Source organism: Colias croceus, chromosome 24 (assembly GCF_905220415.1).
Source record: "Colias croceus chromosome 24, ilColCroc2.1".
In the NCBI taxonomy this organism is placed as follows: Eukaryota; Metazoa; Arthropoda; class Insecta; order Lepidoptera; family Pieridae; genus Colias; species Colias croceus.
In genome coordinates, this window is record NC_059560.1 from 3137700 (window position 1) to 3163572 (window position 25873).

Below are 25873 nucleotides of genomic sequence, written 5' to 3' on the forward strand. Positions count from 1 at the left end.
TCCCATAGAGAAACAGGCGATTTTATAAATAGATAGGTAGTTAATTTATGCATAAAATAGTATATGTATACATATTTTGTATTCTTTGGAACAATTCTTTGGAGTTGCATTGTTCTTCACTTATATTAATGAGAAATAAGCGTAAATTGTATAAAATCATAACTGACAATAACTATCTAATTAATAAAAAAATACTGCATACTTTGGTTAATTTTTCAGAGTAGCAATACTTTTTTTTAAATATCAATAACATTTATAAATTTGTAATAATATGGATAAAATACCTAACCGTACACATATTTTTTATTTTTATTTATTACTTTGTGCAACACATTTATTAAATTATTTTCCTACAGTATAACATTAATTATCATAAACTTCGTACCTTTTAGGCCGTGTCGAAGACAATCACATCCATGGTGTCTTTAAAATATTTTTTTTCTAATTATTATAATATTAACTTATTTAATCTAATTATTCATATTAACAGGATAAATCAGTTATAATATGTAAAACATACTTTCTGTATGTAACTATAATCCTTTTATACGGCATTAGAAAAAATTGTACAAAAAATGTTAAAAAAAATTGTGTAGCTTATTTTTTGTACACGAGGTATTATTGTTCGATCACTGTTTCTGTAAATTGAAGATTATTTTATTTAATTTCATCTCTAGCTGTAAGCTGCAATTCTTCACGGAATTTTAACATTTTACCAACCTATAGACATTTACAGATTTCATTTTTTACTACGCAGTTGATATTCAGAGCGGTAACCTACATAAAATATCGAGAGTTGAATCCAGGTTGAAATCTCACTTTTTTGATGTGAAACTTCTTTATGTCTTATGATTTTGGTGTCTTTGAATATTGCCAAAGAAGTTTCACTTTTTTCACACACGCTCTTTTTTTCTCGTGTATATTTATTTTCTTCATATTTTTACGATAGTTTGTACATCTTTTAAAATAGTTTCTTTCTCTCTAAATCAAATGGCAGCTAGCATTACTGGATTTGTGTCTAACATGAGGGTTGCCAAATGCACCACAACATTGGTGATGGTTAACATTCTTTGTGTGATGATGGCCGTGAGGTTGGACATTCGTTGGCGGAGTCTGTGGTTTATCCTTTATAGATTCCTTGGAAAGTTTAGAATTGGAGCACATTTTGTTATGCCCGGGCGCTATTCTGGCCCGAAAACGGCCAACTTTGCCCTGTTTGGGTAGATTTTGCTCAATGTTCTCTGTGACTGGGCAAATGTGGGCCATGTCTGTATGTGCGTCTTGGTATTCCGTATCTGTCTCTAGAACAAATATAGCTTTATAACATCTTTTTTTATATACAGTAGATTATTATTCTAAGAATTGCAATACTGGAATAAATAGCACATCGGTCATCATCAGTTTTTTTTATTATATGGGAACTCTTAACTATTTTAACATAATATTATCTGAATTTATTAATTAATATTTATTTAAATTAATATCAGAAATCAAAATCGAAATAAATTCAACAGCATCAATTTTTTTGATAACATGTACTAGATGTTTACACCATTTTATTTTTTAGACAAACTGATCAACTTTTACAATATTTACATGGCTTTTTAGGTACAAATAAATACTATTTTTCCATTAAATACCTACCTATTTCATCTCCACTATGTGAAGCGGTCCTCACAGGTGTGACGGTGGTTTGTACTTGCGTGTTTGTGTAGGGAGTATCGTTTATTATGGGCGCTGAGTTCGGTGGGGAGAGAGGGATGCTGCGCTGTAAGGGAAAATTGTAAGAAGGGTTTGATTTATGATGTAAATTATTCGCTATCATGTTATTTATATATTATTTATTAATACACACATCAACAAAGTCTATAATATCTCTATTGCACAATTGAAGAATTTTGTGATAGGTATTGCAAATGGAAGAATTACAGATAATTTTAAGGTCTTTAATACAAAAAACATTTCACAGATTTTTAGATATTTGTACAAAACAAAACATCCCTAGACTTTGTTGATCTGTGTATATGGTGTAATTGAAACTGAATGTGAACCTAATAAGTTCTGAGAAAAGGTCTGGTTTTCTTCGTTCAGTCTACGTAAAAAAATAGGTTTTTTTATAATATCAAATTCTACAACTCTGGATCATCTCGTATCGTATCTGATCAATTTTATATCAGTAGGTATACAATTTTGATAATTTCATCCATTCTTTCATTAGGATCTAATGTGATTAAATGTTGGTTTTTTCGTTGATTAATGTTAAATTCAGAGAAAGCACATTTAATGGATACAAGGCCAACTTACAATATTTTCAGTAAAGAAATTGTTGTCTCGGTCCTTGAGCGGCGGCGCCGTGCCGACTCTGCAAGGGGACGTCGAACTGTAACTTGAGAGTTACCCATCATTTTTAATTACTTGTTTTTTATTGTTATATTTTTAATTTTATATTATAGGTAAATGATGTCAAGGAAATTCGATAAATCCTTAGAGATAAATCGGACACTATTTTATTTCATTAAAAACTAAAATCAGCTTTCATTTGTATGAGGTAAGTAATTTTTTTTTAACATTATTGCAAAAATTGAAGTGGTAGATAAGTATTGATTTCATAAAGTGTAAAGAACATTCCTGAAAACCACTTAAGAGTAGACAAAATTAATATTTTATCGCATCACAATAGTTATTATCGTAATTCAATTCGTTAATTCAATAAAATTTACCAAAAAGACGAATTCAAGCTATCTAAAGTCCGTTGTGGGTCGTGCGACTCCGCGTCCGTCCACACGCCGCCCATACTCGCTGATGTGGATCGCGATTCAGGAAACGGACGGAATTCTGGAATATTTGTAGCTTTCTTTTTAATAGTATTCGGTAAAAAATAACTGTACAAAAAAGAAACATCTAAATTTAAAGTTGGTGTGTAATTTTTTGAAGGCATTTAATTTATCTCCAGCATCATACAGACCAATTATTAATCATTTTAGGGCGATAGAGTAGAATTATTAGTAAGAGTTTCTATTAAAGTGCTCTACAATATGGTAACATTTGTTTTAATCCTTACTTATTAATTCGTTAAAAAAAATTTCGCCACATGTAACAATGTCAATTCCTTTTCTTTTATAAAAATATTTTAGGAAAACTATCGCTAAGAAATTATTTTATTTTTAGGAAATTAAAATTACTTAAATAAAAAATATTTTTTTATTAATTTAGGAAAACTATTAAGAAATTTAGACCAAATATTCCATTACAATCCTCACCTTTATCCTTTTCCGTTCTATTCGGCGAATTAGCGATACTCCGCCTGGCAACATCTTGGAACGTGACCGGCGAGTACATGCGTCTCTCTTCCGCCGGTGACGTCACCGTCGGCGGCGACTTCATGAGATTCCCGGCGCTATTCACAAGGGAATTAGGCGCAGAATTGCCTGCGTGGAAACTTAAAGATTCCTTTAGTAGGTCCTTGTTGAACTGTTGCGCGGAATGTTCTGCGATACTGTCTCGCACGTCGGCCGCGCGTTCCCATTCTAGCTCTTGTCCCGGTTGTATTTGGGGTGATATTACCTTGGTGAGGGACGGGCGGGATTCGCGACCTTCCAGCCAGTACGTTTTCATTGCGCCTGCGTTTCATGGATAAAGTATGATGAGAATAGTCTATTCGAGATAAAGTATGGTAATAATATTTGAATATTTTAATATTCAGAAGGTAGAAAATTAAAATATGTCAGAAGTGAAAATCTCTCGCCTAAAGAAATTTCACTTCAAAAAATTATACGATGAACATTTATAAAGGAAATTGTACATAAACGACACAGATTAGGTACAGTTTACATAAACGATAAAAATTCTAAATAAAAAATTGGGAGAATTTTCACAACATTCAAAACATCTAACTAAAATTCTTAATATTCCAAATTAACGCCTTTAATAATCCAAACAAAAAAAAAGCAAAAACGTCACACAAAAAAAGAAAACAAAATACTAAAGCCCACTTACACAACATACCTTTCCCTTTAACTTGGATCTCGCCTCTCTCAGTGACCTTATAAGATGGAGATAATAATTCCCTTGTAGTTTGCGAGATATGTATCCTCATGGCTTCAGAAGTGGACTCCATTCTGGATGCTGTGTTCACTGAGTCACCAAAGAGGCAGTAGCGAGGCATTTTAAGCCCTACTATACCGGCTACTACTGCCCCTGAGTGTACGCCTACGCGGATTGATAAATGGGACCCTGGAATAGGGGAAAAATAATTTTATTATTCATCTGAAGCAAAAAAAAGCAATTAATTGTTTTGTTAAAAGAATATAGGATGTCGTGTGAAGTTGGCTCGAGATTGTAAACATCTTGGTCAAAAAATATTAGTTTGGTAGGGAGTGACGATATTAAAATTTATGTAGATATCCGAACAGAATAACGTAGTCACGGAATGGTAAAACGTGCATTATGATAGTCGGAAAGATTGTAATTTGGCCAAAAATTTACGTGGATTTGGAGATTCGACAATAAAAAACACCGAAAAACATAAATATTCATTTGAAAAAAAAATCTCTTACAGAAAATAGTTGCATCAGCTCACGGAAGTATCAGGTAAGGATAATATTCTAGAATCTAGACCATATGAAAATTGTTCTATTTCGGTATTTATTTATTCTTACCTGTACTAGGGTCCTTCAAGTCTGTGATAGCGTCTACCATATCAAGGGCCATATCGCAAACTTTTTCAGCATGATTATCTTCCTTCTCTGGAGCTCCTGATACTACCATGTAAGCGTCTCCTATTGTTTCCACCTGGAAATTAATTATTATTTATAAGATTAACTGGCTTTTAAATGTAGGTATAATTTATTTATAAAGCTTTTAAGTTCTGTGTTTTGCTATGCAAAACTGTATAGAAAAAAAAAAAAACAATGCAACTCGAATTACAAACAATCAAAAGTATTTAATATAACATACTACTTATTGACTTAAAGTCTGTATCATGTAAGTAAAAAGGTAGACAACTATTTATTATTTCACTTACATTTGCTAAAAAATAAAGTTCTATGCAGAAACTACCCTCAAAATCAATGGTACCAAAATACTCAATACCATTTTATAAACATTAAAAATGACTTAAAAATTCTACATATAGAAATATTATCTCGTTTTATATACAAACCTTATAAACCCTGTTCCTCTCAGTCAATGTATCAAAGATGGAGTACATAGCGTTCAGCATAGACACCACCTCCATTGGAGTGATTCGGGAACATATCTCCGTGAATGTGACTACGTCGGAGAACAGAATGGATACGCTGTCGAACATCTGTAAAGGATTTTTAATGTTGCAAATATATTACAAAAAATATAGAAAAGAATAACTTGGGCCATGAATTCTTTAAAACTGTTTCAAATGTTAATGGGAAATTTAATGCTGTGAAAGTATTAAATTTCCCATTAACATTTGAACACAGCCACAGCCACATTTTATTATCTTATAACGCCCTAGCATTTTTGAAAGAATATACTTCTACAATGATGGCCGATCATAGACATTTAAGCCCTCTCCACTATCGTGATTGCCTCTACTCGCCCTACGCTGGCCATTGTGAAGAAGACCCATAAGAATAGTCTATTGAACCAGGGTCGCAAAAAGTAATGTAACTTTAAGTAAATTCATGTAGAGAGTGCTTGGACAGTACCTCACAAGTGTCAATCGGATTTTCTCCATTCCGTAATCTATCAGCAACCTGCTTCGGTATCATCTGATACAACAACTCATCAGTCCTCTTCATTTCTTCGTCTAATTTCCTCATAGATTCCTCTAACTTCTTGCTTTTCTGCTGCTCCTGGTCCAACGCTAGTTTGAGCTCTACAGACTGTTGTGTTCCGGCTAACATGAGATCTCTGTAATTTTATGACGCCTTGGTAGTTTAAAAGTTGTTAAGTTGTTGTTTTTTATGTTAGAAATTCAAAAATTTATTGGGAACTTTTGATTTTTTCGAAATATGAAAATAATAATATTTGCTAAATATTGTCTTGAAGGCACTTTTTGGAAAAAAAAACTGCTTATCGAACCGATGGTAAATGGTGAATTATTTTCCAATACCTTACAATATATTTTGGTCCAGAAATCTATTATGATTGATACTGTTTAATTATAGAACTTTCAGAGAGATAATTTTGCTTTATGAATGTAAAAATTAGATTAGATAAACAAACCTGCTAAAATCGTGCATAGAGAGATCATTAATATACAGTCCTGTAGAAACCAGTGCAGCCAAGTCAGGCATCACAGGAGTACCCAGGTACATCATCATGCGCCAATTATCCATGTATATCATTTGTCCTGAAATACATGAAAAATATCTTTAATATTAGAACAATGAAGACTATGGCGCTATCACTAGATATTAATATGTACAAAAATCTGTCAAAGAGACTTTGTTATTGTGAAGAAAGTATTAAATTTATCTATGTAAATCATTTGTGCTGAAATATAAAAGATAATCAAAGTCTTAGACAAGGGAGGGAAAGTAATCTTTATGAAATTATATACCTAAATATCTGCCGGAAAGACTTTATAGGTGGAATAAATATTGGTGTAAACTGGCGTGCTTAATGGGAAAAGCAAAAAGAATAGAAATCTATTCTTTAGAATCTAGATCATTTTTAAAAGATTGTGCAAAAATAAAACCACACGGTGTTTTTGAAGTAGACTTTAAAATATTTTTTTTTTATGCTATAGGATAGCAAACGAGCAGACGCATCGCCTGGTGTTAAGCGATACACGCCGCCCATAATCATCCACTCCACTGGGAAGTGGATGTGTTGCTGTCCTCAAAGGGATTTGGAAGGAGTTAGGGAGAAGGGGCGAGGATGGGAGGGAATGAGGATAGAGAAGGAAAGGATGGGTAGGGGATGGGAAGGGATGTGGGCCTCCGGACGCCTCACTCACCGTATTAAAACTATATTTTGTACACTGTGTGCCATTATCCAATCCAAACAGAGGAAAATAAGAAAAGACATAACAATAGCATTGCGCATTAAGTTTCCTTACAGAGCGGACAAAACAAATTAAGAATTAGGCATACGTTATATTCAGACTACGTATACGTATTACAAGGATTTCCAGACCGCGTGTATCGTAAATATTCTCCTTACTTATCGTAAAATCCAATTTTGCCCTTGTCGTAGTCTAATTTAACGTGTCTAAGGTACCTACATTTTTTAGGAAAAAAACGTAATGAAGGTAATATTTGCCCCGAAATAAAGGTTGCAAACCCATCTTATACACAATAATTATTCTTCACTGAAGTTAAATTTGATAAAAAAACAAATTCGGTGTAATATTATTTTATATTTTATCAAAGCAATTCCAAGCGTCTGATGAAAAAGTCTGTTATAAATAAATTCAATTTGTGAGTGACGGTGTTTATACGAAAATCAGCTCTTAGATAAGATATGAAATGATTGACGAAGAAAAAAACTTCTCATAATGCTGTATTTTGTTTTTCGTCCGAAATTGTAAAGAGATTCGGGAGTGATTTTTATTTATTTAATACGGTTTATTACGATACAAGAATTAAACAAAAATATAGCATTATAAAGTCCACAGATTCTTATACTTTGATTTTAAGAAACAACAAAAAAAAATTATTGATCTAAAAGAACCAAATGTGAAAAATATATTTTAATACTTCCAACCTATAAAGTATAAATTAAATCAGGTGCGCATTGGTCTAGCGGTCGAATAGGTCATATTCAAGAACGCTTGAAGTCAGCCTTTCATGCTAGTGTGACCCAAGCTTGTTATTTCATACCTAACCTGTACAATATATTTGAATTGCGAAAGGGTTTATTGTCATACTAGCTTACCGCCCGCGGCTTCGCCCACTTTGTCTAAAACCTAATAAATTATATACTAAAACCTTCCTCTTGAATCACTCTATCTATTAAAAAAACCGCATCAAAATCCGTTGCGTAGTTTTAAAGATTTAAGCATACAAAGGGACATAGGGACAGAGAAAGCGACTTTGTTTTATACTATGTGCTTAAAGTATCAAGATTAGTTTAGGACCCATATTAATACACATAATATAGATGAGCCCGCGATTGTGATGACGCGACATATTTTTTCGCGTTTTTTGTAATATAATTCTTTACAAATGAAAACCTAATTTAGCTTCTAAAATTGAAGAATAAATAACTGTAAAATAGATGAGTGTTGCATTATCGTTACTTCAAGATGTAGCGATAGCTACATAGCATAATTAAAATGCGAGTTAGTTATGAATTCCAGCCTTGTTTATTATAATTTATCAACACAATATAACAACAACAAAGTATCATTCCATATCTCTATTTTCTTTTAAGTAATGAGGAAGAATGGTAGTGTGACACGCGTGAATAGTTTTAATTACGTTTCTAATAAATTACCTAATTTGGATTTTGCGTTTTGTACAGTGAAGTATCATGATATTATTGTAAGTGTGCTGTTTTTAATTGATGTTGCCAAAGTTTTTGGGAAGCCGGGTAAAAACTGGTTCTCGATTTGTAGTTTTTTTTTGTTGAGGATCTATTGATAAATCAAAGACAACGAACGAATTATAAAATTATACCTTTTATTATGAGATTATGTAATTGCTTTTAAATAAAGAAGAAGAAGCTTTAGAGAATCAGTTAAAATTAAAAAAAATATAGTGAATACTTTTAGTAAATAATTATTTCAACAACACAAGTTTTTACAAAACATTTATAATTTAAATATGATAAAAGCCCTGTTTCAGGTTTGTCCTATTTCTAAGTCCAGTGCACGGTTTCTGGGATCTGGCCACCACCACGTTTCCCCCCGAAAGGGCCGACGTCATCAGCAGGATGAGCTTCTTCCGTTGGCAGCGATTTGAGTCGATGAGGGTCAAGAGTTGGTACCCGAGCATCGATTGGACGGACCAGGCTAATCGGCGCCGGTTGACCGTTGTTGCTGGGATATCTATTGGTACTTTTTTCAACCCTTTCTAGGCTTATAAAATTTTATCGTATACTTAGGATAACACTCTTTGCTTTTTTTTCCGCAATGCACCCACTGGCCAAATTTAATGGTTCTGTTCTGAATCAGTTTGAGTGATAGTTTGCTTTGTTATTCAAGAAGTCAATCAGTTCTTTTCATACATAAATCTGTAGATTTTTCATTTACTTTGAAATATTATATTTCCGCAATAACACGCTCTTACAGATATGTTGCCCCTCTCCACGGCGTGCATCCTGAGCAAGCGAGTGCTGCTATCGTCGGCGAACTACTTGGACCCGTACATGACCCGGCAGAGGGACCTGCGCATTTGGGCGCTGGGGCGGACCGGCAAGCACACGACGCCGTACCGCTACCGCGTGTGGCGCGTGTGGCGCGTGCTGCCCAAGAGCGCCAACCCCGAACACCAGCACGGGCCGCACGGCGACCACGTGCCGCGCCATGACGTCACCGTCATCATCAGCCTCGACATCCTCTACGTGTACTACATCCCGCCCACCCGCTACATGTACGCCTATAAAGCGGTTCTCACGGGCGCCCACAGCAACCTCACCAACGACCTCCTCTACGCCGGCTCCGGCTACGAGTACATGCTGCACGTCAAAGAGAACTACAAGATATTTTTTACGCTCGCGAAGAAATCCCAGATAGTCGACTGCTCGAAGTATCTACCGAAATGGTGGGGGAAGTTCATTTGCATTCAGAACGTGAACCACATCTCGGGAGTTCAGAACGGCGGGCCCCTGCTGTCCGGAACGTCTCTGGTTGGCGTCGGTTGCTTCGAAATAAGATACAACGAGGATAGGATTCTGGTGTTCACGGATCTCAGGTATTACGTGCATATTATAAATAAAATTGGTCGGATAACCCCGGGCCAGTATTATGAGTACGCGTACCCTCAGTGGAGCGTCACATACTCGCAGGCTTTAGGTACGTATGACGGAAACGTCAACTATCCGTACATACCTCACTGGCAAAATCAAAATGATTTGTTTCCTTTAGGCTAAAAGAAACAGAGTTCCTCCATCCCATCTAGGCGATTAGTTACTATCATTGGATGGATGGTGTGAACAGTCTAATGAAGGATGAATAAGAAACATTGTTGTGAATTTATGCATTCAAAATAAAAATATTAGTTAAGTACTTAAATGTTTGTAAAGAGACTGATACTGAAATGAAAATTTCAAAAACATTGTATTTTACCTGTGAAACTAAAAACCTGTACTTACCTGTAATCTTATTAAAATATGAAGGAATCTCAAGTCACAACCATTTCTATCTTAGAGATTACAGTGTAAAAATATATTATAATATAGGTAGGTACATATACATACAAATTTTGTGTAACCCGTTGTCTGTGTATTTTTGAGCCAAATAAACTTTATTTAATTTTTTTATTTTATCTCGATATTACCGATGTCGTAGTCAACTATTAGATAAACAACTGACGTTTGTCATTCGGACATCATCAATCTTAAAACTAATTATTTACCTACTCTACTGATATATGATAATATTATGATGTAAATTATAAACTACTAACTTCACGTCACTCAATCAAGTTCGATAATAATGAAGTTGTGATTATCAGATAACTAAGTGGTTTATTTGCTAATATAATCCACTAGTGGTCCGCCCCGGCATCGCCCGTGGTACACCGTACATGTGCATATGGCCTACAGTTCTAAGGGTCCATCCAGTATTCGGAAATCGTCCAGTACTTCCTGAGATTAGCGCGTTCAATCAAACAAACACTTCAGCTTTATAAATAAATAAATAAATCGTTTATTTGCAAGTAGACATGGTGTATTACAGCATGTTTAGCCGTCATTCAACGGCATGCAAATTACTAATAATATATAGTAGAACTATATACTTAGAGGAAGACCAACGATAACTCCAGACTGAACTCTAGTTCACAAAAACTTACAAAAGCGATAAATCCGAGCGAGTTGCTTTCTCTGTCCCTATGTATGCTTTAATCTTTAAAACTACGCAACGAATTTTGATGTGATTTTTTTTTAAATAGAGTGATGCGAGGAAGGAAGGAGTTTTAGTATATATGTATAATTTATTAGGTTTTTAACAAAGTGGACGAATCCGCGGGCGGAAAGCTAGTCATAAATACTTACCTATTTACGTATATATTACGTGAAATAAAAAATATTTATTATTACAGTGCATTGTGCAATTAAAACTATCATAGATACGGAATAGTACTATTTTCATATTTTTTTTATTTTAATAAAAAACAAAATGGTTATAAGTTCATTGATAACCATCTGTCAAAATATGTTTAACTTTTGAACGAATACCTTTGAGATGTAAATTAATTACATCTGGCAATGGCCTTCCGTCATAGGCAAAACGTTTAACAACCATCCCTAAAAATATTCTATATCTTTACAATACAATGTTTGAAAAATTCATGATACTTAGTTAATAAAAATAATGGAACAATTGTTTGGTTTCTTGAAACTTAAACTAAGGTCTATTAAATATAAATATTACATATAAGTTAATACAGCTAATCTTAGAAACCTAGTTAAATAAAAATATATAAATAAAACTTTTAAAATTTTAAACGTTATAAAAACAATACATTTTTTTACTTCTTGTAACATTGAACATTTTCTTGGTACATATTTCATTTGGTTTCATCCGCTTAGACCCGGGATGAAAATAAATTAGTTGCCTTACATGATAAAATTTTGATACCTTGTAGCTTTCCAATGAGAAATAATTTTTAAAGTAGCTATGCTCTGCGGTTTTACCCGCAGTGCTCCGCTCCTGCGTTGGTCTTAGCGAGAAGATTAGCCAGATCAGACCAGTAATTCCCGAGATTAGCGCGTTCAAGCAAACTCTTCAGCTTTATAATATTAGTTCAGATTAAATCTCATCAAACAAACCTGTTAGCTTACCTTTCAACCGTAGATTTTTTTCAGTGGTACAATCAGACTCGTCAGACAGTCGTATGAGCTCATTCCTTCTGTCTGGGGCTTTTTCATGCATAACTGCCTCTACGGTTACCAACTCGAATATGTTATTCGTTCTGTTTAATATCTGTTGATGGAATATAATATAAAATATATATAAAAAAATGTGTGCGTGTAATAGTTGTAAACACGTAAGAAGTGAAACTTCTTTATGACCTTATTTTTCAAAAAATAATTTACTATATGCAACTTTACAGAAATACATCGAATCACGCGTGGTAGGAATAAGAAAAAGATGGCGCGTAACGGAAAAATGTCACGCGTAACGAAAAAATGTTACACTCAATTTTTTTCCAACCCCGATAAAGAAGTTTCACTTCAAAAATCTGAAAATAATATGAAACAATACTTAGATGTTTCTTTATTTAGTCGTCGTACGTACGCAAGACGTACGGCTCACCGAGTTAGCATGATTATCAGTACTAAATTGTTATGTAATGTGATTGTATTTTTAGTAATTGTGATTATAATGGTAATAATTTTGATAAATAAATGAATTGAGCTGTAAATTAATTTAAAAAAGTTTCGTTTTCATTTTTTGCTGTGTGAGAAGTTGAAATGCTCTGTCTCCATTTTAGGTATGGCCACTAGAGTAAAGACCGAGGAATACATACAAATAATCTATGACGCTCTGTTATAAAATAATATTATTATATTGTTAATAGTTTTTTTGTCCCGCAGGACAGGCTTCGCCTAGTGCGGGAACCAATGAATTTCATAATTATATAATTATATCAAATTATTAAACTAATTAAATACACCATATTGTAATAATCCTGTCTTGTTAAATAAAGGAGTTATTATTATTTATTTATTTTCTTTTTGACATTATTACACAAATCGACCTAGTCCCACAGTAAACTCAATTAAGGCTTGTGTTGTGGGTACTAGGCGACGATAAATATAATATTTAATAAATACATATATATAGATAATAACACCCAGACCCAAGAACAAATAATTGAGTTCATCACACAAATATTTGCCCTGACCGGGGATCGAACCCGGGACCGTCGGCGCAGTAGGCAGTTACTTTACCACTGCGCCAACCGCGTCGTCAAATCGTATTAAAATATGTACTGAACTTTATCTTAGTAATACAAAAAATATACTCACTGTTTGGAATTTAAAAGCAATAAGCGGTCGAACCAGATCAAACCAGTTAGTTATTTTCTTTCCCACTAAATCTGGTAGTATCACCATTAACGAGTTTCCTATACTTCGGACTATCATGTCTGAACTGAAACACACAAACAGTATGAATAAGTATCTATATCTACATATTGTGATTTGAAATACTTATTAAATTGATGAGGAAACATTCGGTTAATGCTTATTTGCCTGTTAAAAGTTCTTTACTACAGGTGCAGTATAATGTTAGCTGTGCTAACTGCTAACTGTACCTACAGCCTGTACTCTATATCAACTTAAAACGCGCGAATTTTCAAATTAGTCCTAGAAACTTTTTTTGGTGTGGTTTTTGGTGACGTGAGAGTGAGACGTGATGCCCTAAGGACGGATTTTTTTTGTGCTTCTTCTGGTGCCCCCTCAGACGTGATGCCCTAAGCAATTGCTTAATTTGATTAAGGGTTTAATCCGTCACTGCCTACAGGTAAAGAAAGAAGAAAATTTCTACAGGAATTTTACATATTTTCTTTTCATACAAACATACATACAGTTTATCTTCTTTTAAAGGCTAAGGGATATTGTTACAAGGCTCATATACTATACATATTATTAGATGCATCTAACTACGGTCCACACGGACAAGGACTGACTGATAAATTTCAATTTACTTGTTTACCCCGCAAATAACAGCGACTAAATTGTTTTGCAGTCCCAGTCTTTCCAACTAAATTGATGTTGTTTTATATAATAAATGTATACAATAAAAATACTCTCAAATTATCTGGAAATATTATGAAAACTCCTGAAGGGCACAATTAATCACATACCTAGCTGCGAATAAAGCGCGACAAACTTTTTATTAAAATGCTCATTAATATATTGAAACTATTTAATAACTCTTCTACAACAAAACAACAGAAAAATGTTATCGTTGATCGCAATTCAAATAAGCAAAATTTGAAAATTTTCCAAAATTTCATCATATCATCTTATGCCCGGTTCCTATATTTGAAAAACGATCCGTTTTAGTTACGAATAGTAGTATAATTAACCAAGCGTAAGCGAAAATCGTTCCTATAAAAAACGTCTCGTCAAGCAACTTACCGACGGCTTCCTACTGACGGATGGGAGGGTTACTATTAACGAACGGTAAGCATATTGTATGGAAAAGACAGTTTATCGCGTTCCTATAAATATTTTTAACGTCATTATGCTGTCAAAGTTACTATTCGTATAGCATTTTGTTTACCCGTCGATTTCGGGCGGTTAAATTCTTACTATTTCATTGTTTCCGCTTCAATATCGAAATTTGGAGTTCAGATAGTGATAGAGAAGTGTTTAATATTATATCGAATTTCGGAAGAAGATAGTGGGCGTGAAAAAGTATATATTATAGAGAAGGAGTGGATTTTTTTGCGACCCTGGATTCTCACGAATTTCAATTGAGATTTCGACTTGATAAAGAATCTGTTGAACAATTACTTCTTGAAATTTATCCAGACGTACGAATAAAAGGAGCCAGGTTAATTTAATGGAGGCATTAATATTATACCAAACATGTCTAACCTTATTACATACCTAATTTATGTTGTCATTTCAGGAATCATGGGGTATCTCCATAACATCAATTACTGTTGACGCTGAGGTTCTATGCTTTAGGCACAATATCGATATCAGTGGCAGACCTATTTCCCTTGGTCACGGCATCACGCGTGAACGGGTGGACCGATTTCGATAATTATTTTTTTATAATGTTCCTTGAAGTACGAGGATGGTTATTATGGAAAGAAAACATAAACATGTACCAAGGGCGAAGCCGGGGCGGACCACTAGTATATATATATGTCTATGTTTGCAATGTAGAAATCAATTTTTTAAACATTGTATTGTAAATAATAAAAAATAAATAAAAGTACATATTAAAATGGAATAAAAGTTTTATTTCTTTATAACTATGTTTAATTTTACATAGTAATATGTAACTACATAATATATGCCAAAGAACTGTCCTGTGATTCTTACGCGACAACCCTCCATCGATTATCATCTTCTATATTATATTCCTTAACGCTGTAATAGGCTCTCTGAACTAAATACATTTTTTACATAAGATTTACATTTAGCACTAACAAATTCTTTTTCTACCGTGTGTCTAGATATATTGCTTAATAATATACAAAAATTAATTAGTTATTGTGTGTTCAGTATTTCAAGGGCGAAGCCGGGGCGGACCACTAGTATATTTATATGTATGTCTATGTTTGCAATGTAGAAATCAATTTTTTAAACATTGTATTGTAAATAATAAAAAATAAATAAAAGTACATAATAAAATGGAATAAAAGTTTTATTTCTTTATTACAGTTTAATTTTACATAGTAATATGTAACTACATAATATATGCCAAAGAACTGTCCTGTGATTCTTACACGACAACCCTCCATCGATTATCATCTTCTATATTATATTCCTTAACGCTGTAATAGGCTCTCTGAACTAAATACATTTTTTACATAAGATTTACATTTAGCACTACCTAACAAATTCTTTTTCTACCGTATGTCTAGATATATTGCTTAATAATATACAAAAATTAATTAGTTATTGTGTGTTCAGTATTTCAATTATTGTGTGTTCAGTATTTCAATTATTACTTAATAATATTTGTCCATCATCCTTATTATGTTTGAATTTTTTGGCTGAAAATAAAAAGTTTTCCTGGTAGGTATTTGACCAATTTTTGCATTAAATGTGTTGGTCAACGAAGTCCAACATTCATCCTTTAATTTATTCGTAGAAGCATTAGTCTCCTTACTGGTTATAATAATTGAGCAATCTCGTCTTTACTCATAGCCTTCTTCGATTTCTGTAACAGAAATATATGTTTGACTTTAAAAGTGTCCGAAGCAAAAAGTAAGCGGCAGACGATTTTAAAGAAGAAATATAAAGGCGTACTTACCGGCGTAATATCCATTTTTAATAAATATATAAACAGTGGTCGTTGTATTGTTATTCTTTAATTATAAAACTTGACAATGAATCATCAATCAACAATGAATGACAATAATTTGACAACTGACAAGCAATGCACGCGTGCGCGAGAAAAACGTTCCGTTTTTGCTTTCTGTGTAACGCATTAGGTTGTTTAGAAGGAAAATTATCACGCAGATGTCTACAAATATATAGTTCTTTAGTATTAGTTCTTTATTAATAAGAAACTTTATTCTTAAAGTTTATAATTCGGCTGTATATTTAACTTATTTTGTCCTGAATTTTGTGTTATTTTAATTTCAATTTGGCTTATAACGAAACGCACATCTGTGAGTGAAGAGGGCTCGGTATTTTTATGACCAACGGATGTCCGTCGATAGCACGTCAAGAAATAAAATTGTGGAACGGTAATAACGACTCGTAGTTAGTTCTAGAAAAACGGATAGTAGCTTTGATACTATGACGATCCGTTGAATATAGGAACCGGGCATTAAAAATATTTCATTAGCATTTCACCTGCTGCTTGGATCGCAGTCTTATCTTTTTTGTGCCCTATAATAGGTCCGATTTCCATATAGAGAGATGGCGGAGAGACAAAAATTCCCACGTAATAAAATCAACAAGGCTAAACGATTTTATTAAGAAGGATAAGTATTATGGTCTTCTTATTTAATTCATGAATCATGGCAACGGAATACAGTAGGGTACAAAAGTTTAGAATGTTCTTTCCTATAACACCTATTATTATTGTAGAACTACAAATATTATAATTGAAGTTGAAGAAGTTACTATTTTCTTGATATTAGCAGATCAGTCCTTCACTAGTTATCGAGCAAGATGGATGATCATTTCACATATAGATATGGATGGTCATATCATTTTACACAATATAGATGGAATTTTTTTATTAAATACCAAATCTATACTGTGAATAAGATCAGTCGTCACAAAAATGTAAATCTACATACTCGTAATATAAGTACGAGGTACAGGTAAGTACCTGTACCTAGTAGGTACAGGTACTTACGGAGGTACTTACGGTACTGTACGGAGGTACAGGTAAGTACCTGTACTAGTAGGTACAGGTAGGATTGTCTGTGGTAGGTACTACCTACCACAGACAATCAATACAAGCCTGAACAACTTACCCAAAAACAATACAAAACGGGAATATCTCGAACAGCACAGACGCGCTGATTGGCAGATGTTTCTCTTCCCTGGTCATAGCTAGAGACGCGAGTGTGAACGCTCGGTTGTCGAACGTTAGTTGGAACGTCACGTGGACCGTGTCGAAGAGTAGTTCCTCTCGGAGTAACTCGATACGCATTTCTTTGTGGTAGAAGTGACGAGCTACCTGTTGGAAGATGGTTATTAGAAGGGTAAGGTAAGGGTAATTAGAAGGGTAAGCCTAAGAAGGGTTGATTTATTTGAAAAATTAAAGACTATTTTTATGCATTACCTTATTTATGATACATCATACATTGCACTTGTAAGATAATACTTACACACACATATTAAGAAAAAACACTATTTTTAACATTCATGATATTTTTGATGTCATTTTTGTTATTTAAACTAGTTAAAAAACAGTTTAAAAAAGTTCTGTCTTGGACGTCCGTGTGTCTGTATGTGCGGAGGATTTTCTTGTTAACACGATAGCGACCGAAATACTTTACTAATCGAGTCTTTTTTTTTCTCTTACGCTTGAGTATGCTCAGGAATAGAACCCTTTCATTTTTCAGGGTCTGATTCGATGTGGTTTAATTGTTATTAAATAAACAAAAAAAATATCGACTGTTCTCCATAATTTTAGTATATTTATATATATATTCTTTATTTTTTTTATTTGTTTTTTATATTTATAGTGTAGATACTCAAAATTCACCATATAAACTCGATTCTTTATACTATAAGGCAAGGTTTAAAAAAATAAGTTGGTAGTCAGTCCCTTAAACCTGCGCAGTTTCACATCTAGGTGGGGCCACATAAAATAGCTCAATTATTACGGTACCACTTTCTTTACTTTTCCAACTGTGTTATTTTATTTATTTTTTATATTTATAGTGTACTCTTTATAAATAATCAATTTTATTGTAAAGGATGAGATTATGAGGCGTGCACTTTTGGATTTTCCAAACTATTTCGTATTTGGATCGGATATAGAACATACTAGAAATTAAAAAATGTTATACCTATATATCAATAATTATTAATTATCTTAATCAATTGCTCTGTTGAAGATATCTCTAGAGTACTTATTCAAAATGAGGCGAAATTATACCTAAAGCCTGCAATTAGGTAATGAAGTAAGTAACTAAATAAAAATTTTTATTTCATCTTTTCGTGCTTTACAGATCACACTGTAGTTATTTATTCGCACTTTTTATTTATTTTAAGAAATAATATCAATATCAATTATCATAATAAAAGCTTTAAAATAGTTCTAGAATAATCCATTTAGGTGTTGTTGTAGCTATCACGAAAGGTAAAGTGTGTCGTAAAATTTAAGTATCCGGCCTAGGATAATCTCGCTATAAAAGTGTCCTATTTACGAAAATGCCTGGAAAAATCTTAACTTGATTTACTTCTATAAAATAATGTTCAGAACATGTATTAGTTCAGGATACATCGCCCATTTTTGAAAGTGACTACTATCAAGCTAATTTTCCGTTTGTAGCTTTATTTTGATGAGACGCCCAATAATTTCGTGTACGAAAGTCTCGATTGTGGTAGCTAACAGAGATAATAAGGATAAAAAATTTTGATTTGATGGCTCTCAAATATTTATTACTAGCTTCCGCCCGCGACTCCGTCCGCGCGGATGTCGGTCTTTGCGTGGATGGTTTATTTCTCCATTTTGAGTAACTCGGACAATGACATCTTATAAATATCTATTGGACCCAAATACGGCTAGGTCTATAATAATACGCAATGTGTGTTCGCGGTACCTACTACAGAACAACGTCTATGGATAACTGAAAAATTGAGATTATTTTTTTTTCTACGTATTTTTCCAGGATAAAAAGTATCCTATTTTACGCCCAGGATAATAAGGTATAATTATACCAAGTTTCATCGAAATCGAACCGGTAGTTTTCACGTGATGTCTTCACATACAGACAGACAGACAGACAGACAGACAGACAGACAGACAGACAAAAATTTTTTTAATCACATATTTGGGTTTGGTATCGATCCAGTAACACCCCCTGCTAGTTATTTTTTCAATATTTTCAATGTACAGAATTGACCCTTCTACAGATTTATTATATGTATAGACTAACTGAATTTTTTTTTGTTCAATCTCAAGATTGAACACAAATTATTCGAAAAAATATTTGTCCTACAAAATCTATGGTTGGTTCAAAGAGTCCCCCTTTCCAAAGTATATCGATAACGAGGTCATCATAAATGATTACTAACAAGCTGATTTTTTTGTTTTCACTTAATTAATGTTTATATAATTCAACAGACATATTGTCCTACAAATTGCGTAATAAATATTTGAGAACCATCAAATCAAAAAATTTTATCCTTGTTATCTCTGTTAGCTACCACAATCGAGAGTTTCGTACACGAAATTATTCGGTGTCTCATCAAAATAAAGCTACAAACGGAAAATCAGCTTGATAGTAGTCACTTGCAAAAATGGGCGATGTATCCTGAACTATATATTATGGTACTTAATTATGTTTATAAAATACACTAATCAAAATTATTGCGATACATTTTCGAAAAATCTGTAATATTATTATTTCTTGAATATTTAAATTCTTATGCAATTAATATTAAAAATTGGTAATATCACAGTCTACTAAAACCACAGACTAATAATAATATACTACGTCTAAAACATAAATATTAATTACTAGCTTCCGCCCGCGACTCCGTCCGCGCGGATGTCGGTCTTCGCGTGGATGGTTATTTCTCCATTTTGAGTACCTCTGTCAATAACATCTTATAAATATCTATTGGACCCAATTCCCAAATACGGCTAGGCCTATAATAATACGCAACGTGTGTTCGCGGTTCTACGGAACAACGTCTATGGATAAAACTGAAAAATTAAGATTAATTTTTTTCTACGTATTTTTCCAGGATAAAAAGTATCCTATTTTACGCCCAGGATAATAAGGTATAATTATATCAAGTTTTATCGAAATCGAACCGCTAGTTTTCACGTGATGCCTTCACATACAGACAGACAGACAGACAGACAGACAGACAGACAGACAGACAAAAATTTTTTTAATTACATATTTGGGTTTGGTATCGATCCAGTAACACCCCCTGGTATTTATTTTTTCAATATTTTCAATGTACAGAATTGACCCTTCTACAGATTTATTATATGTAATATAGATACTGTGGTAATATAGATGGTTTATATTGTCGAATTGAAAAATACGCCATCTATGAATTACTTTAAGTAAACAAAATGTATCACAATATGATGCTATATTTGCACACTTCTCATATCGGGGGCGTAGCTCAGATGGTAGAGCGCTCGCTTAGCATGCGAGAGGTACCGGGATCGATACCCGGCGCCTCCAATCCTTTTAATATTTTTTAGTTTGTGTTTTTTTTTAACTCAGCAAAATAAATTGTACATTTTTACGATGTTTTCCATTTCAATAATTTTTTTCCACAATTTTTTTATGCTTTTTATTTTTGCCAAAATAATCAGTTCGCGAAATTGAATCTCTTTATGTCCAATTTAAAAAAATATCCTATCACAAATTTATTCAACAATTTCCTTACCTCTCTTATCTGTCCCATCGCATAGTACACAAAGCCTCTCCGTTTCGACCTATAATGTAATGTCAAACCCTGCCGCGTTTCGTTCTCACATATAAAACTGGGCGCCCTCATCCTTGGATAACTGAACTTCAAATATTCGTGTAAATTGTCCAAGCCATTTAGAAAATCCCTCATGTGCCGGCCCAGTACTGATAGCACTCTGTCATAGCCGTATTGTGATACGAAACCGACGAAATAAACACCCATTTGATCCATGAATTCGCGTTCTGTTATGCCGAGAACCTGTAACAAAAATGTTGATGATAAAAATTAATATCACCCAATATGTATGACGTATCGTAGTCGGTTTAATTATATTACTGTATACCAATACGATGCATAATTTCGACATGATGCACATCGGGGGTGTAACTCAGTGGTAGAGTGTCTGCTTCGCATGCTGAAAGTCCTGGGTTCAAATCCCAGCACCTCCAACTAGAGTACTTTTTGTATTTTTTTTTTATTTCTTATTTACAATTTATTTATTATCATTTTTATATTCATTTAAAATAAATATACCATGAAAATTTTGAGCATATTTTTTTCTTCAGCAATTTAAATTTCAGTTGAATGAATTTATAATGATTGCGATTACACTATTGAACGTGTGTCTGGGAAACCACAGATAAAATAACAGAGAATATAGTAAGTATTTACAAACAAGAATAGAAATTAAAATTTAGGATATGTGAAGATCAGACATTAATCATTATTTGAAAAAACAAAAAACTAAAGAAATATTATTCAGGAAGAAAACAAAAATATTCATGGCCCATGAGGGGATCGAACCCGCGACCTTCGCGTTATTAGCACGACGCTCTAACCAACTGAGCTAATGGGCCGATGGAAGCTATTACGAAATTATTAATTATATTCAAGTCAATGTATTGTTATCCTTAACTAAGTTCAAGTCACAGGTTCAAGTGCTTCAAGCATGCTTCAAGTATGTAAAGCCAGAAATATTAAATAACATTGTAAATTATTGTAAACTCGTACTTAATATGTACTTAATATGGTTTTGGTTTATGATGCTTCTCAGTAGAATCGGCGTTTCGATGGGCATTTCCATTCGGTGGAAATTAAAACAAATGACTGCTTATAAAATTGTTTTATAAATTATTATACGCACTTGTTAACACGAATGATATCAAAATGTATTTTAAATAGGAGGGTTTCATATCATCTGTCGGTTTTAATAACAAATACCTAACTATGTAATGTATGAAAGTATCTGTGAAAAAGTTTAAACAACCGGTCCTAGTTCGTAAAAAATACATTTTTCGTAACTAAGTGTAGTAGGTAGGTATGAGGAACTCCCAAAATTTAGAGAACCTTTTCAATTCACTGCAAATCTTTGTGCGTAGTTCTATACAAACAATTTTATATATCACCATTGTGATTCCGACTCCGAACTTACAGCAACTATAACAAAAGTTGGTCATCCAAAAACTTTTTCAAAGGTCATTGCCTAATTTGTCATAAGACGGTTATTAAAGAATGGATTCGTAGACGCAGACAGATCAAAGTATTTTATTTTTATACGATAAACATTATAAATATATCATCGCTCGAACGATCGGTTGGCCATTAGAAATATTTTTAGCTCGATCATTTTAGCACGAGTCAATGATGGATTGAACTCGAAATTGTTGCATGATTCACATTCTTTATACACTGTGATAATTATTTTTTAATTATCTAGTTAACTACTGTTAACAGATAGATTATACTAGATAATGTCTCTACTTATAAAATATGTCTAAAATAAAAATAACTGCGTTAAAAACAACCGACTTCAAAAACGGAAAAGTAAGAAATAAAAAAGATTTGATATTATTAATTACTACATATTATTTTTATGTGCTATTTACTAAAAAGGTTTGATGTCGGTGCATGGGCTTAATACTAAGTGCTTAGTGTTTGGCACCGACTTCAAACCTATTTAATAAATAGCACATAAAAATAATATGTAGTAATTAATAATATCAAATCTTTTTTATTTCTTACTTTTCCGTTTTTGAAGTCGGTTGTTTTTAACGCAGTTATTTTTATTTAATACTTTTTAGTGTATTTTTCAACACGAATCAAACGAGCCCAAACTCGATAAAGTTGAGTCAATATATTACTGAGTTCCTATGGCCACCTTCCGATTCCATCATCAGATCAGCTCCATGTCATGATAATGTTTCATCGCTATCCAATTTACATTCGTATACAAAATTTCAGCTCAATCGGTTACCGGGAAGTGAATCAAAGTTACTTGCTACATTGAAATTAAGTCATCGAGTACAGACAAAAATGCTCATAAAATAAAAACTACTAGGCCTAGCCGAATAAAATTTTTATGGGACCAATTCGACACCATTCCGCATCGAACAAAAAAAGAATCACGTAAATCGGTTCAGAAACCTCGGAGTAATCGGTGTACATACATAAAAAAAAAAAAAAAAAAAATATACCGGCCGAATTGATAACCTCCTCCTTTTTTTTGAAGTCGGTTAAAGAATATGTAATGGAATATTCGTTTAGTTTAATTTCAGAACTGATAAATAACCTCTGATTCGAGTTAGTTATTTGGTTATTATAAAATTTAAAATACACAAATGTTTGTAGGAATAAAGGAATCGATGTGTGATGATATTACGTGTTAACTATGAAATATGTATATCTACCTATACATATATGCTGATCCAGAAGATGATCTAACTAGATGTATGCATGAAGGCTTTACATACGTACGCCTCGCAAACTTTCGCAGGATATGTTCATGCACACCTCTTGTATTTCTTCGCGGGTCGTGGTAAAACCTCGCGAGTGATGGTTCTCCGACAAACAACCTAGCATTTACAATGGTCATTTATTTACAAACTACGTCGTTCTTTTGCTATCTCGCTGGTTCTTCCTTCTACTAGCTACGATAATTACAACAGTTTTAAGGTCTATTCAAACATACCTCTTGTGCCTTCTTCGCGAGTCGTGTGATCAGATTCTCCGGGTATACTTGGTGCACGGAGAAGGAGGGCTGTTCGACCCCCGCCTGCCTCCGAATGTCCTCCCAGCGCTCTTCGCCGTACGTTTGGCGGATGTACTCCGCCATGTTCTCTAGAAGGAGCCCGTACATTGTGGCGCCTGTTGATGAAGATAATTCATTAATTTATAAATACTACGTACCACTACTACGTATAGGTAGTAGGTATTCGTGTTATAGAAAAAATATGTTAACTTTGAATCAAATCGGAAAGAACACGTTAAAAATAACGAATACAATACCACATCCCCATCATGGAACTCGCTTTCTATTTAGGCTAGAATAATCTTTTAACCACATAATTCATGAATATCTGGTTAAAAGATTCACCCGTATTCACCCGTTCCTGTGTGAGGGTAACAAACATTAATGTTATGTATATGTAATATTAGGTAGGATGCTTGATAGGATATACCTAAGGAATAATACTAATTAATATTGATTTGACTACCGTAGTAGACAAACTTTGCTCTTTTGCATATAGAGCTACAACTGAAGCATTTCATAGCATCAATCTTTGACCGATCTTCGTGATAGGCGTTAATTTTTTTAATGGCCAGTAATTATTGTCGACCGTATTGGTCTCTACTATAATTATTAAAAAAAGTTCTTTATAATTATAGAAGTTAGTAACTAGTTAGTATAGTAGTTTTTTTTTTAAATTTTGTTCTGAGTGTTAACGTTGTTTTCATTAACATTTTATTGTAAGTCTGCTTCTGATACACGGAATCAAAAAGGACCTTTTCATATTAGTTTAGCCGTTATCAATACAAAGTACTGCAGCTGCGGTTTCAGGCCGGCTCAAGTCGATAACTTTTAGAGCGTGGGATGTTTCACAATGCTCTTACGAGTATTAATCTTTGAACGGCATTTGTGGTCACTTCCAAAGGAACGGCGTTTATATTAATTTACTTTTGTAAGATAAGCGTATAATAAGCGTACAGAGCGTTATTATTTTCGGTAACTTTTGGGATTCAATATTTTTTAAAACTTAAAAAGCAGGATTTTTCGATAATCAACATATTTTTGATCTAAGTAAATATTTGGAAAAAATTTTTCAGTAGTAATTGACCAGTAATGCACAAACGTAGGAACCTTAAATATCGTGTGCTTTTCCTTACTTTATTATTTAAGATTCTTTTTATGGTTTTATGTCAAGTAGTATCAATGATATCGTCACAAATTCGTGTAGTTATCACACAATTTGCGGAAATATATGAGAGTTTATCCAACAATCAATAAATACCTATGAACAAAAAACAAAATGACAATGCACACATGCAAATTTACAATACAATAATTCATAACTACCCTTGAAAATTCTTCCATATTATGTACAGTAACGTTATTTCTACAACAAGGGATTCCTATTGAATATTCAATCGCCTGATTGTAGTTTCAAAAGGCCATTAATTAAGCTATAGATCACTTTAGGACTTAGGTAATACAGCCTGTCTACGTCGACAAAATGGCAGCTGATAAAAGATACGACGAACATTCGCTTTATTTTAAAAGACTTGGAAATAGGTTGCGTTGTTGGAAATTATTTAGATCCATTTTGAATGTTGTTCTAATTTCATTTTATAATTGGGTGTCAAAATGAAATATTTCTAGATAGGTATACATAATACAAGTAATATTCTGATGTAGGTATAATTAAATATTACCTACTCTATTATTTATTACCTACTGTTAAATTTCGTAGTTTCGTGTTAAAGTCCGTCCAGTAGTTTATTTGTGAAAGAGTAACAAAAATCGATTCTCATATATTTTCGCATTATATCAGTAAGATGAAATACAAATTCAATAATATCTCGAAAAACGAGGGACATATACATAACACAAAATATATTTTCCTGAGCTACCACAATGTCGTCTGCCCACAGTATAATGGTATGAATATGTGTATAGAGAAATACG

At 33.2% G+C, this 25873-nt stretch overlaps 1 protein-coding gene and 3 non-coding genes across 4 annotated transcripts; 2 read left to right on the plus strand and 2 right to left on the minus strand.

Annotated features, from left to right (window-relative positions):
* Positions 1-552: 552 nt before the first annotated feature.
* Positions 553-24046, minus strand: LOC123702764 (soluble guanylate cyclase 88E). Its single transcript, XM_045650549.1, has 15 exons — positions 23879-24046; positions 20887-21168; positions 17274-17479; positions 13123-13246; positions 11932-12073; positions 6205-6331; positions 5685-5889; positions 5162-5308; positions 4659-4791; positions 4006-4233; positions 3261-3620; positions 2721-2835; positions 2305-2386; positions 1645-1768; positions 553-1301 (listed from the first exon to the last, which is right to left on the minus strand). The coding sequence occupies exons 1-15, from the start codon at positions 24044-24046 to the stop codon at positions 982-984; spliced, it is 2763 nt and encodes a 920-aa protein (XP_045506505.1). The 3' UTR covers positions 553-981.
* Trnaa-agc lies at positions 20606-20678 on the plus strand. Its single transcript has one exon. It is a non-coding gene; the product is annotated as a tRNA-Ala (tRNA).
* On the plus strand, positions 21288-21359 carry Trnaa-cgc. Its single transcript has one exon. It is a non-coding gene; the product is annotated as a tRNA-Ala (tRNA).
* Positions 21694-21767, minus strand: Trnai-aau. Its single transcript has one exon. It is a non-coding gene; the product is annotated as a tRNA-Ile (tRNA).
* Positions 24047-25873: the final 1827 nt, after the last annotated feature.